Here is a 12,745-nt window from a genome sequence, read left to right on the forward strand (position 1 = left end):
TGGGTGCCTCTAGAAAGTACTTTCTATACTGTGATTGCTTTTCATTTGAGCAGTCTTCTCTACAGCCCACCCCCAGTTTTTCTCTCTGCTTTTTTCCTTTTTAGTTTGATTTGGTTACCTGCATCTGGCAACGGAGAGCTTTCCCAAAACTGGATTAGCAGCAATATAATAGCAGTAACCCTTTCATTACCAGAGTAATTGTCTTTACTTGTTTTGAACTTTAGCATTTATAGGCAGCTGCTATAAAATTCAAAGGTGAAAAAAACATGTGACTTTTTCCTGCTTTTACAAGTCCAGAGTACTTATTAGTGAGGGTTATAGGACTTTGAAGCCATTTTTTTCCTCTTTAAAAAAGTAAATGTGAGAGCTGAGGTAAACTTTTCCTCCATTTAAACAAAACATACAAATCTGGTAACCATACTAAAGGAATATTTTAAAGATTCTGCAATTTACCCTACAAGTATAAATAAATAAATCCAATTAGAATTTAAGGTTATGTAGATTTTGACTTCTTTGTAATCTGTTTCTTGCCTTACATTTTCTTGCCCGAGGCAATAGTAAAGTTGTTAAAATGAGAAGGAAACCAAGGAATAAGGCTTTGCTATCTTGGGCAGTTTTCTAGTCCAGTCATTAGTCATGTGGCCTCTGTAATTTCTTACTTACTGGGGTACATATAAAGAGACTCATAAAACTGCCCCTCTCGGCTTGATTATTCTAAAGTAGTCTAAGGCACCAGGATGGAAGGTCTCTTTAGAGAGTTATGAACACACTTCCCAGAAATTCTAAAGCTTCATTTCTATAGAGCTATCAAACTAGTGGAAGCTCCTCTGAATCTGATTGATGCCTCCAGAGTTACATTTGCTAAATGTAGAGCTTGCTTTTACAATTTTAGTAAGATACAAAGGTTGTGAAGAATTGGAAGTTTAACATTTTAAAACACAGGACAGAGACATGAATTTCCAAGGAGGGACCCCAATGCAGAAATCTAGATTAAAGTACATTAATTTCTCTAGTAACATGCAGAAGTTGAGGTTTCACAATTTCAGGATGATCCAATATAGTGGCAACCTTTTACCTACTACTGGGTGTGTATCTTCTGTGTACAGAAGTCTCTGCCAACATCAAAGGCCAGACTAGTTTCTAGTAGCGACTGGCTCTCCAGGAACTAACTGAAGACTCAGCAAGGAACAGTGTAGGGTTTTGTTTTGTTTGTTTGTTTGTTTTTTTCCGGGGAGAGGGGGTCAGGCGGGGGGTGAGGAATTTGTGGAGAGTCGGTGAGGTCCTAGAAAAATTGGGGAATAAGGAGTCCTGGCAAAGCTCAGAAGGCTAGCAACATTCTTGTTTTGTTCTGTGCACGCACAACGTGCTTCAGGGCTTTGTTTTGGGAAGTGGGGAACAGTTTCTGCCCTTAAAGATATGCTGACATTTAAATTAAGGTAGGCATGCTAGTCAGTGGGGCCCTCGGGAAGGGGTGTATACACTGATCTGTTTTGATCCTTGAAATAAAATAAATACTATTTGATTTCATACTACAGTAAATTTCTTTGAACAAATTCTTTAAACCAAGGGGCGGAAATTTAAAATTAAAGATCGTGAACATTTACAATTCATTTATTCATGCATCCACTCACTTAATTCAACAGAGGCTTATTCTGTGCTAGGCATTGCCGAGGCATCACAGACTTGGTCCCTGACGCCATGGAGCTGACAGTCTAGCCCAGTCAGTGAGGGAGTTAAAAAGAATTCTGGTATCATTGGTACTGCGGTTGCACCGAGTGAAGATCAGCCCCTCCAATTCTCCCACGTGGTCCCGGCAGGTGAGTGTGGGTGCGAGCGCGTGTGGCTGCCGGTGTTTGAGGAGTGTGAGAGCACACGTGTGTCAGAATGGCGCGTGTCACAGTGCGCGTGCAGGTGTCGGCGTGGTATGCGTCTCCATAGCTGCCTGAGCCCCGCGGCTTGGGCCACTGGAGGCGCGTGTCTCCCGCCCACGTACTGGGGGCGGCACGGGAACCACCCCGCCGGGGCGATTGTGAGTGAGCGCGGGCGCGCGCGGGTGCGCGGGCGGGCGGGGTCAGGGGGGAGGGGCGCGGTGCGCGCAGGCGCAGAGCGCGAGAGCGGGCAGCGGCCGCCGCAGAGCGCCGGGGGCGGGAGGAGCGAGCGCAGTAGGCCATGGCTGCCACCGGCTGCTGAGGGGCTCGGCCCGCGAGCGCCTGCCGCCGCGGACGATGGTGACCGCACGGGTCGGGCCGCTGCCGCCGCCGCTGCCGCCGCCTCCCAAGACGCTGCAACCAAGGCCCGGCGCGGAAGAACCGCCGCTGTGAGCCGCGCCGTCCCGGCCCCCGCCGCCCGAGGAGAACGGGAGGGCGGGCGAGAGAGCCGGGGAGTTGCGGAGCCCGCCTGCCCGCCGGCGGCGCCGCCCTGCGGGGAGGGAGGCCACAGCCCGAGGTGACCGAGCCGTCCGCCCCGGCCGGCCTCATCTCATCCCGGCGCGTCCCCGCCCCCCGCCCTTCGCACATCCTCCCTTCTCCCCTCCCCCACCCCTTTGCCGGCTCCTTCCTCTTCTCCCCCTTCGCCCCTTCCTTGGTTCACCTCCTTCTTCCCAGCTTCGGCGGCGTCCCCATCCCCTTTTCACCCGCTGCGTCCCCTCCCTCTCGTCTGTCCTCCCGCGGACCTCTCCCCCGTCCCCCGCTCTTTCCGACTTTGCCTTCCCCTCCCGGGGCCCCGCACTAGGAGCCCCCTCCCCCAGCTTTGGTCCTTGTGCGCCGCCTTCCCAGCTACCCACCCTCCTGCACACATCCCTCACCTACCGCGGCGTTCCTAAGATGCTCTCTCTCTCTGAGCTCTGCTCCGTCGCCTCCCCAGGACCCCATTTCGAGGCCTTTTCTAAGCCCCTTCCTGAGCTACCCATTTCCTAGCTGCGCCTTTCCAGTTCCTTTTCTCCAGTTCCACTCCCAACTTTACGTCTTAGGCGTCTTTGTCCACTTTGCTTCCAAGCTTCCCTCCCATTTTTCTTTAGACTTATCCTTCTTTGGTCTACTCAGCCTCCTCCTTTCTCTTTTTATGCGGTTTGAGGTTGTTTGGGAGTTCGGAAAGGCCTGCCAAGCCATTCGAATGGGGGCCCATTTGTTTTGCATCCCATCTGTCAGCCCTGTTTTACCGTGAGAGCGCTCCTTATCCTTTCCTTTTTGTCCCCATCGCTTCCTCTCGCCTGCCATCCCTTCCTTCACCTTATTCCTGTTATGCTTTTTCCACCCAAGACCCTTGCCCTCCCTTTAGGAATGAGTCCCCTCGCTACTCGGCGATGATGAACTTCGCCCGCGTCTGTGTTTGCAAGCTTTTTGATGCGTGGCGCCGCGGAGCCAGCACCCTTGGCCAGACGAAGGGAGCTCCCTGGCACGGGCCTCTCTACTGGCGGAGTTTTTGCGAACGTAATCCCCTAGCCCCGCGGCGGCAGCGGCCCTGCTGCTGCGCTGCCTGCTTTGCAGCGAGCTGGGTTGGGGTTACTATAGTTCAAACGCCGCTGAGATCAGCAGGCAGGGCGCGGGAAGGGGCGGGGGAGACGGGGGAGGAGGTTCGGGGAGAGAGGAAGGGGGCTTTGCAGTGAGAAGGCATCAAAGATTAATGGATGGCTTTGCATCGCCGTCTGCAGTAAACAGGAAACTAGTTTGAAAGGAAAGGAGAGGACTGTGTGTCTTTATTTTTTAAAATACGGACTGTGCCGTTCTACTGAATCTTGAATCGTGCCCAAAGGATGAGCTGTCGGTGCTGCAGTCGTGACCCAGGCTGAGCGCCCAATGGCAGAGATAGCAGTTTTTATTCCCTGTCTGGCCTCTTAGGAATTGAAAGATGGTCCGGTTATTCAGAGTGGACTTCATATTTTTGCCACTTTGGAGATACCGAGAAACCACAGAATTGCTAGTAGTTTATGTAGAAATCAGGTACATACAAAGTTAGCTGGCAATAGTGTGGGAGTGGGGAGGACCAGCTATATTTAACACATGTGCCAATGCTTATGTAAGACGTGGCGTTCTCCTCCCGGGTGTCTCTTTGGGGCTGAGTTTACTTATGATTTTAGCCTCTAGTTTTGCCCTCTAACATTTTCAGGGCTTACCGTCCTAACATATGGACAGCCAGAAAACCTTTCTTGAGATGGGTTTTAGCGATGGTAGAATTTTTTTTTCATTGGATGGATAAAGAAAAAATGATGATTTTTTTCTTTTGATGGGAGAATAAGGTGTAGAAACTTCCAATCTTAAATTTTCTATTGTACTGAATTTAAAATTGGATCATACAGCTTTCTTATATTTGCTTTTTTCTTTTTCTTTCTTTTTTTTTTTTTAAGGAGTTTATCTAGGAGATGTGAATATCCTCTTTTTGGTAAGATCGAATTTTCTGTTTCTTTTTCTTAACATAATTCTTCAACAGACAGGCTATGATTTTAAAAATGTACATTTTCCGAATTGTTCAGGATGATTTGTTTGATTTCTTCATATTCAAAACCCAAACGCAGTGTTTTTAGGAAAGTGTAGAATGAGACTCCTGTGTTTCTTAACCCACAGATATGAATGGTGAACTGTGCAATGTTATACTTGCACAGGACATTACTGTGTAAGTAGTGATTGCTGCTTCCAAGCCTGGGAAAGTCATTTAGGGAAATCATTGTGGTCCTGTTTTTGGTTAGCATTTGTTGAGTCTTTTTTTGCTGTTTTTGGAAAGGATTTTTTTTTTTTTTTTAAAGCTGTCCCACTGTGTAAACCATTTTTAAGTTTGAGTCACATTTAGTTTATATTATTTGCTGAGATGTTGTTTTGGCATATTACTTTCCCAGTTCTTAAAACATGTAAGGAGAAAATACAAAAATCTTTCATGGAGGAGAAAATTTGTGTGACTGTACAGGGCAGGAAATAGCTTATATATTTGGCTATAGGACTATCAGGGCTTTAAATTTTCTTTGCATTCAGTACCTTTGCTTATTTTTAAGGGTTATCTAGTATTGTTTTGATTTTAAGAGAAATTTAAGCTCCTTTTGACTTGGAATATGCTCATTAGTTCTGAGAATAAGTTTCAGAAAAAAATAAATTAGGCTTGAATCAAACATCATAGAAGTACAATTTTTTTTACCCCAGGAGAGAAATCTCCATTTTTCCTTCATGCTTCTAATAGAGTGGCTTGGCAAATGTGGATGATTTCAGTGATTTTATTTTATTTATTTATTTTTAAAAAGATTTATTTATTGAGAGAGGGATAAGGGGCAGAAGAAGAGGAAGAGAGAATCTCAAGCAGACTTCCTGCTGAGTGGGGAGCCCCAGTGGGAGGACCATGCTGGGCTGGATCTCAGAACACTGACATCATGACTTGAGCTAAAATTAAGAGTCAGACACACCAACTCGGCCACTCAAGCACCCGATTTCAGTAATTTTAAACAAGATACACGTTTCCATGTTTTGTTTAGATGTTAATTTAGTGTGGGGTGCTGGAGTGTAGTATGTGGTATTTATTTGTGATGGTGATCAACATACCATGTGGCCCTTATACTTCAGAAAGGCTCAAAATTATAAAGTTCAGAGGGGATTTTTTTATTTTAGTTTTTAATTTTTTTTTGGTCTTTCCACAGCTTTTATGGGTAGCATTTTAGATTTTTTTTTTTTTTTTTTTTAAAGTAAGTTCAACATCCTGTGCTGGGCTTGAACTCATGACCCTGGAATCAAGACCCGAGTTGACATCCTGTTGGATGCTTAACTGACTGAGCTTCCCAGGTGCCCTTATGGGTAGTGTTTTAGATTTGGTTTTCCATATATTGAATTTGTTTCTCCTGTGTCCATATACAGGGCCAGCTTGCCAATGACTTGCTAAAATGTCACTTACATACAGAAATAAATGAAATGTTTAATGAGCAGTAGAGTTGTTATTAAGTGGGCATATTTCTATCCAAGGCCCTCCTTAATTCAGACATTTGAGTCTTGGATATACTATTCAGTAGAATTTGGGGATCATTCTCCAGTATTCTTCGGTAATGAGAGCTTTAGGAATTCAAAATTTTCTTTTTATTCTATTTGTTAGGCAGGAATGGTGATAATTGAGAGGGGACTTATCCTCTGCTAATGGCCCGCTTGTGATAGAGATGATCTTGTGTAAGAATTAGGGAGCTTCCCCGCCTTGTTCAGATCTTGATTTGTGATACAGGAGTGGTTATTTTTAAATTTTTTTTTTCCTTTCCCCTTTTGAGAGCTATAGCAAATGGTGAAAGTGGGTATATTTAAAAAAATAAAAACATTTAAAAAGAGATAAGGCTCCTTGGGGCGCCTGGGTGGCTCAGTGGGTTAAGCCGCTGCCTTCGGCTCGGGTCATGATCTCTGGGTCCTGGGATCGAGTCCCGCATCGGGCTCTCTGCTCAGCAGGGAGCCTGCTTCCTTCTCTCTCTCTCTCTGCCTGCCTCTCAGTGTACTTGTAATTTCTCTCTGTCAAATAAATAAATAAAATCTTTAAAAAAAAAAAAAAAGAGATAAGGCTCCAAGACAGATGAAATAAATATAGACTACAAGTATTAACTGAGTAGTAGTCCCTACCAAAAAACAGTAGTGATTAATATTGGATTCTAGAATATGGTGGGAAGAGTTACTTTTCCGTTATAAAGCCTCTCAGTGATGTTACTATCTCAGTCTATGATGATTTTCACACATGCCTGGTGGTTTGTGAGAAATATCTGTTGTTTTTTGTACTTTGAAATAAACCTAGCTGAGTTATCTGTTTGACCACCTGAGTAAGTAGTTAGGTTCTGTGTGTTTTCTTAGTCATCTAGATAGCTTAGATATATTAACACTTTTTACAAAGGAATTTCTATTTTTGAAGCCCAGTAATGGATATTCTACAACATTTGGCAAACAGAAAAAGAAGGGAATAAAAATCACCGTAGCCCTACTATTGAAAGGATGTTAATGTGATACTTTGGTGTATTTCTTCTCAAAAAAAATTTTTTTTTTTTTTTTTTTTTTTTAGTAATATCATGAACTTTGAGAAGTTGAGGTTCCCCAATGCTGTAATTTCCAATAAATGTTGATTAGAGTTTTTATTTTTCAGTGCTTTTTTTCCTGTTAGGATACAACATTCAGTTTTGACTCTCAATATTTTTTTCTTATGTAGGAAAATTATTAAAGTGGTCTTGTTCATTTAAAGTAATCAGAGTTTAGTTTATGAAAATGTTTATTTTGCATTCTTGGATATATCACTTTTGAGTAATGGGAATGATAAATGATCACTCAGTGATCAGTACACTCAATCAGTTTTTCAGTGAATGAAGAACTTATAATGGTTTGTTGAACTTTTTTTTTTTTAATTGAGCTAGGAAGCTATGAAAATTAGGGGGTAAAATGGAAATACTGACAAATATTTAACCATGGCATAGCAAACTGTCACTGTAATTTTCTTCAGAAGTAAATATTTTCATTTGTCCTGTAATGTCTGAAATTACTGCCAAAGCCGGAAATTTTAGCTCTGTCAGCAAAATACTTAAAAGGATACTTTCAGAGCCAACAATCCAGAATTATCATTACTCTTAAAATTGTCTTTAACCCACTTCTGTTTGCCTTAGTCTCATAATTTCTTGGATTGATTTAAAGCTCTGTCTTATAAAGGAGTGTTGCACAGAATTGTCCTTTAAATAATGGATTGTCCTAGATATCTTTCATTACCTTTCTGCCTCCCCACCCCACTTTTTAAATTTTTTTAAAAATTCTACTCCTACAACTCATCAACAGCTGAGCAAAGATAGGGCTACAGACTCCAAAGCCTGACTTCTTCTATGTGCCAGCATATCTCTGAATCACAGGAAGAATTTGATGAGCATTGTTTCCCCACTTTGAAGGCAGATTATGGGAATTTCAGATGGAGATTTTAACTTTAATATTGAAGGAAACAATATTGCCAACTATGTTGTCTTTACCTATCATGAGTTCCCTGAATTATACCTATGTCATGTAAATTCAGTACTTCAGTTTTAGTTGTAATACAGCAAAGGATAGACTGTGAGATACTGCAAACTAAATATGTAATCATCAAATTTTTATTGAATCTTGGGCTTTTTCATATAATAACCACTTAAAATTTGCTCTTTTTTTTTATAGCTACATAAATCTCAGTTTTTAAAAGAGCTACATAAATCTCAGTTTTATAGGAGTGAATTTTTCCTTTCAAGTTAATTGGACAAACGCTATAGTATTATTAGGGTGTTTTATTGCTAGTGCCCAGAGTTGAAGTTAAGCTTTTTAAAAATAAATTTTGAGGCCTTAACACTTAAACAGATGGGAAGACCTAAAAGAGTCAATGTGAAAACACAATACAAGGCTTATTTTATGGATACCTGGAAGTAATAGATGTGATTAAGAGTTTTACAGGTTATATAGTATGTGACGATCCATTAGATTCGTAAGAGGTTATCTAAAAGCTATTTGAGGTGACTTATTTTTGTATATTATGTCTCCTGAATTTAGGTCTGCTCCAAGAAAAAACATGGCTGCAAAGGAAAAACTGGAAGCAGTGTTAAATGTGGCCCTGAGGGTGCCAAGCATCATGCTGTTGGATGTCCTGTACAGATGGGATGTCAGCTCTTTCTTCCAGCAGATCCAAAGAAGTAGCCTCAGTAATAATCCTCTTTTCCAGTATAAGTATTTGGCTCTTAATATGCATTATGTAGGTAAGTGTCTATATTACCTTTTCTTTTCTTTTTTATTTGTTTGCTTGTTTGTTTATTTTTTTAGAGAGAGGGAGCATGCTTGGGGTTGTGGGGAGCAGAAGGAGAAGGAGAGAGAATCTTAACTAGGCTCCATACTCAGCACAGGGCTCCATCTCACAACCCTGAGATTGTGACCTGAGCCGAAATCAGGAGTCGGACACTTAGCCGACTGAGCCACCAGGCACCCCTACATTACCTTTCCTAATATTTTAGTGAGCATTCTGATTGATGTCTATATAGGTTTTAAAATTAGAGTAAAACGAAATTTGTTTACATTGAGATGACAGTGATACAGTCATTGATGAATGATTAGGAATCTTGTTTGTAGTATAATTTGTTTTACCATTGCATATGAGTTATTAAGGGTAGAAGAAAACAAGAGAGTGTTGGATTTATTTTACTGGATGAAGCTAGAAGGCAAAAAGAAACATTTTAGATTTTAATATGATGAAATGTAAATAATGAGAACTACCTTTTAGGCATTTGGCCTGTTCTGATTTGTCTGTTTTGGGTTTTGTTCGTACTTCAGAGCTCTTTAAATATAACTTTCTTTATTGTCCCAGAACATTAACATCAGTTGAACACAAGGCATTTATTTCAGTTAAATGAAATGTTGGAAATAACATTTATAATATTTAAAAAAATACTCCTTGGAATATAATTGATGTGATTTGGAGTTAGTAGTAAAAGCAATATTGAGAGGTTAAAGAAGTTAAAGTCAAGAAAGTACAGGCAGGAGGGGCACCTGCTTGGTTAGTCAGTAGAGCATGTGACTCTTGATCTCAGGGTTGTGAGTTGGAGCTCTTCCCCCTTGGGTGCAGAGATTACTTAAAAAAAAATCTTAGAAAAAAGAAATACAGGCAGGAAACAAAAAAATTCATCTAGAATGAAAGTCCAGATTTTTAATTTTTAGGTTAATTTTTCATTTATATGTAATTGATAGCAATAATATATTTTAATTTGACATTGCTGTTGTAGAACCAAAGATGCGGTTTGAGTGATGTACTATAGTGGCTTAATAATATTTTTATTATTAGAATTGCCCATGCAGGTATATGTTTTATAAAATTGTGAAGGGTTTGTCCTGTTTCTATGAGATTTATATTTATGTATAGAAGGACTTTTAGGGTTCCAGATCTTAGTCCTGAAACTCCCTTATAGCTCTAAGAGATTTCCAAGTAAGCCATTGTGGGGAAAAAGTGTGGTATAGTAGAAAAGGCAGTGCACTAGAAGCAGAACATCTGGGTACAATAAATACTTCTCTCTTAGGTGGCACTACATTGGGAAATTCTTTGAAATGAGAAGGTTCTTTTATGCTGCAAAACACTATAATTCTCAGCCCTTTATTAAATGCTTTGTATGTTAGCCAATTTATGGAAAATAATTCCAGTCTGTTATAGAAGAACAATTGGGTACTACTTGGCTTAGATTTTTAGCTTAATCAGCAAAGTAATTCACACTGTGGTTTTAAAAAATGTGCTTATCACATACATTATTTCTGAATAGATTGAAATATTTATTTTAAAAACAGCTGCCTAATAACCAGAAACATTAATTTTAGCAATTGAATGGGTTATCGTACATTAAAGTTCATACTCTGGCTTATAACTTTGGGAACTCAACTGAGCCTTCTTAAATACACTTATTACATGCTGTGGTAGAATAAGCTGAGTGATTACATGAGTAGACATTTTCACCTTGAACAGTTTTTTGGTTAGAGTAACTTCTGTGTCAGAGTATTTAGGTAGTTACATAATGTTCCAGTTTACTAGATTTCACCCTTAAATACATTTTTAAAATTCTTTTTCTTTTTCAAAGATTTTATTATTTATTTGACAGAGATCACAAGTAGGCAGAGAGGCAGGCAGTGAGAGAGGAAGAGAAGCGGGCCTCCTGCTGAGCAGAGAGCCTGATGCGGGACTCCATCCCAGACGCCGAGATGACTTGAGCCTAAGGCAGCGGCTTAACCCACTGAGCCACCCAGGCGCCCACATTTTTAAAATTCTTTTTTATAAAAATTAGTAATGTGCTTATACATTTATGTTAGAAAAATATCAAAACATAAAAAGTGTTGAGTGAAAATTGTGTTCCTCCTTATCTCTGGTCATCATCCACTAAGTTTTCTGAGCCCAAGCAAGTAGCTATTTTTATTTCTTTGTGAAAAATTCTAGAGATCTTTTTATGTACATATGTCAATATAAAGATATTGGTAAATATAAATATGTAGCAATAAATGTATGTATGTCTTCCTTTTTGTATAGATGACAGGATAATATACACTGTTCTTGACCCGTTGTTTAACTTAATGATGTATCACAGAACCATTACTACTGCTTATATTATATTTCATATTCATGAAATAAAGCTTTGTACTCTGTTTTTATGTTGACTCTTTCTATTATGCCAAATTTTAAGGTTCTGATTAAATGTTAAGGCCTCATTCTCCCCCCAGCCCTCCAGTTCTGTTTCTTAGTGGCAGAGTATCCTTGTATGGTTATATCATAATTCATTGAACTAATTATTCTTTTTTGCTTTTTCATTTAATGTTGTACTAAATAATTTTATATAGCTATAATTTTGATAGGTGCAAATATAGCCTTGAGATAAATTACTAGAAGTGAAGTTTCTGGATGAAAGAGTAGACACATTTGTAATATTGACTGATACTGCTCTCCATAGGATTTTACTGTTTTGTACCTATAACAGATAGTGGTTGAGAGTTCCTGTAGTTTTATATCCTTACCTAAACAGTGTTATCAAACTCTTACATTTGGTTACTCCAGTAGGTGAAAAATGGGTGTGTTCTAACTAGTTTTTATTTGTATTTCTCTTAGTATGAGAGAGATTATATTTATCCACATGTTTAAGAAAAATGTGTGAGTTGTCGGTTTATGCCCTTTCTTCATTTTTCTATGGGATTTTAGCCCATCCCCCCTTTTTTCACCAAAGGCACAGGCAGTGCTTTATATAGCTCAAGCTGAAAAGAGACATGGCACCAACAGAGAGTAGTTAAGCTGGCCTTCTCTGGATTTTAACTTTTTCTTGCTGATTTGTGGGAGTTTGGTATACATTAGGGAAATTAACCCTAATGTAGGGAAATTACCGGGTTGAATTTCAATTTGGGTTGAAATTATTTTTTCCAGTGTTGGTTGTCTTGATTTTTGGTTTATGATATGTATTTTTTTAATGCAGAATTTGTTTTAATGTGGTCGAATTTTTTTTTAATCTCTTTTTTTGTAACTTGGAATTTTGACTCAGTTACTAGAAAAGACTTCTTTATCATGTTCTATTCCATTATTTTTGTTTCATTATTTACATCTTCTCTTCACTTAGGATTTTATCTGCATGTATATTGTGTTACAGGTAAAATTTTTTTCCTCAGATAACTATCTGGTAGTCTCCATGTATTTATTAAGTAGTTCAGCTTTTCCTAACTGATTATTATATATTAAATTGTCATATCTATTTGGTTTCATTTTTGAATATTTTTTTCTTGTTCTTTCAGTGTGTGGTCTTACTGAATACCTAGACTATTTTATTGTCTGGACTTAGTCCCTTTGTCTTTCGGAGTTTTTCTGACACTCTTTGCTATGTGAACTTTAGAATTACTTAGTCGAAGTTAAGATGAAGAGATAGCTTAAAGATGCTAACTCTCCTCTGTATATGAACATAGAGAGCCTCCCTATGTTCCAGATTTCTTTTGAGCCTTCTGGAGTGTTTTAAAGTTTTCATAATAGAGGTCTTTGGCATTTATTGTTAAGTTCATTCCTAGATATTTTATTTTTTTTATTGCAGTTGTGACTTTTCCTTTTCCCCTTTTTATATCCTTTGTTATTAAGAGCTTAAAAATCAAGGTGGGGTGTGGTTAAAAGTTCATGTTTATGGAATATAATTGTACCTTCAAATTGAGAAGCTTTCCAGTGTGAGTTATGAGAATAGCAAAAAGAAGTGATTGTTTAAATATAATTGGTGGAATGTTAATTATTAAATTGTATTGCAAAGTGTAGGATATAAAAA

General features: G+C 39.4%; 1 protein-coding gene across 4 annotated transcripts in view; it reads left to right on the top strand.

The window, feature by feature from the left end:
• Positions 1-2,074: 2,074 nt before the first annotated feature.
• RNF145 (ring finger protein 145) overlaps positions 2,075-12,745 on the top strand; it is a gene marked incomplete at its 3' end in the record, with an annotated part of 54,373 nt that continues 43,702 nt past the window's right edge. The window contains exons 1-3 of one of the 4 annotated variants that reach the window (XM_082724993.1): positions 2,075-2,445; positions 4,343-4,377; positions 8,487-8,689. In XM_082724993.1, coding sequence (XP_082581119.1) covers positions 8,506-8,689 — 184 coding nt within the window. In that variant the 5' untranslated portion in view covers positions 2,075-2,445; positions 4,343-4,377; positions 8,487-8,505. Of the gene's footprint in view, positions 2,446-2,544; positions 3,429-4,342; positions 4,378-8,486; positions 8,690-12,745 lie in introns of those variants that run through there. The other 3 variants (XM_082724996.1, XM_082724994.1, XM_082724995.1) reach the window with 3 other exon arrangements.

This window comes from Mustela nivalis (assembly GCF_964662115.1).
Source record: "Mustela nivalis genome assembly, chromosome: 3".
NCBI classification, from domain to species: domain Eukaryota; kingdom Metazoa; phylum Chordata; class Mammalia; order Carnivora; family Mustelidae; genus Mustela; species Mustela nivalis.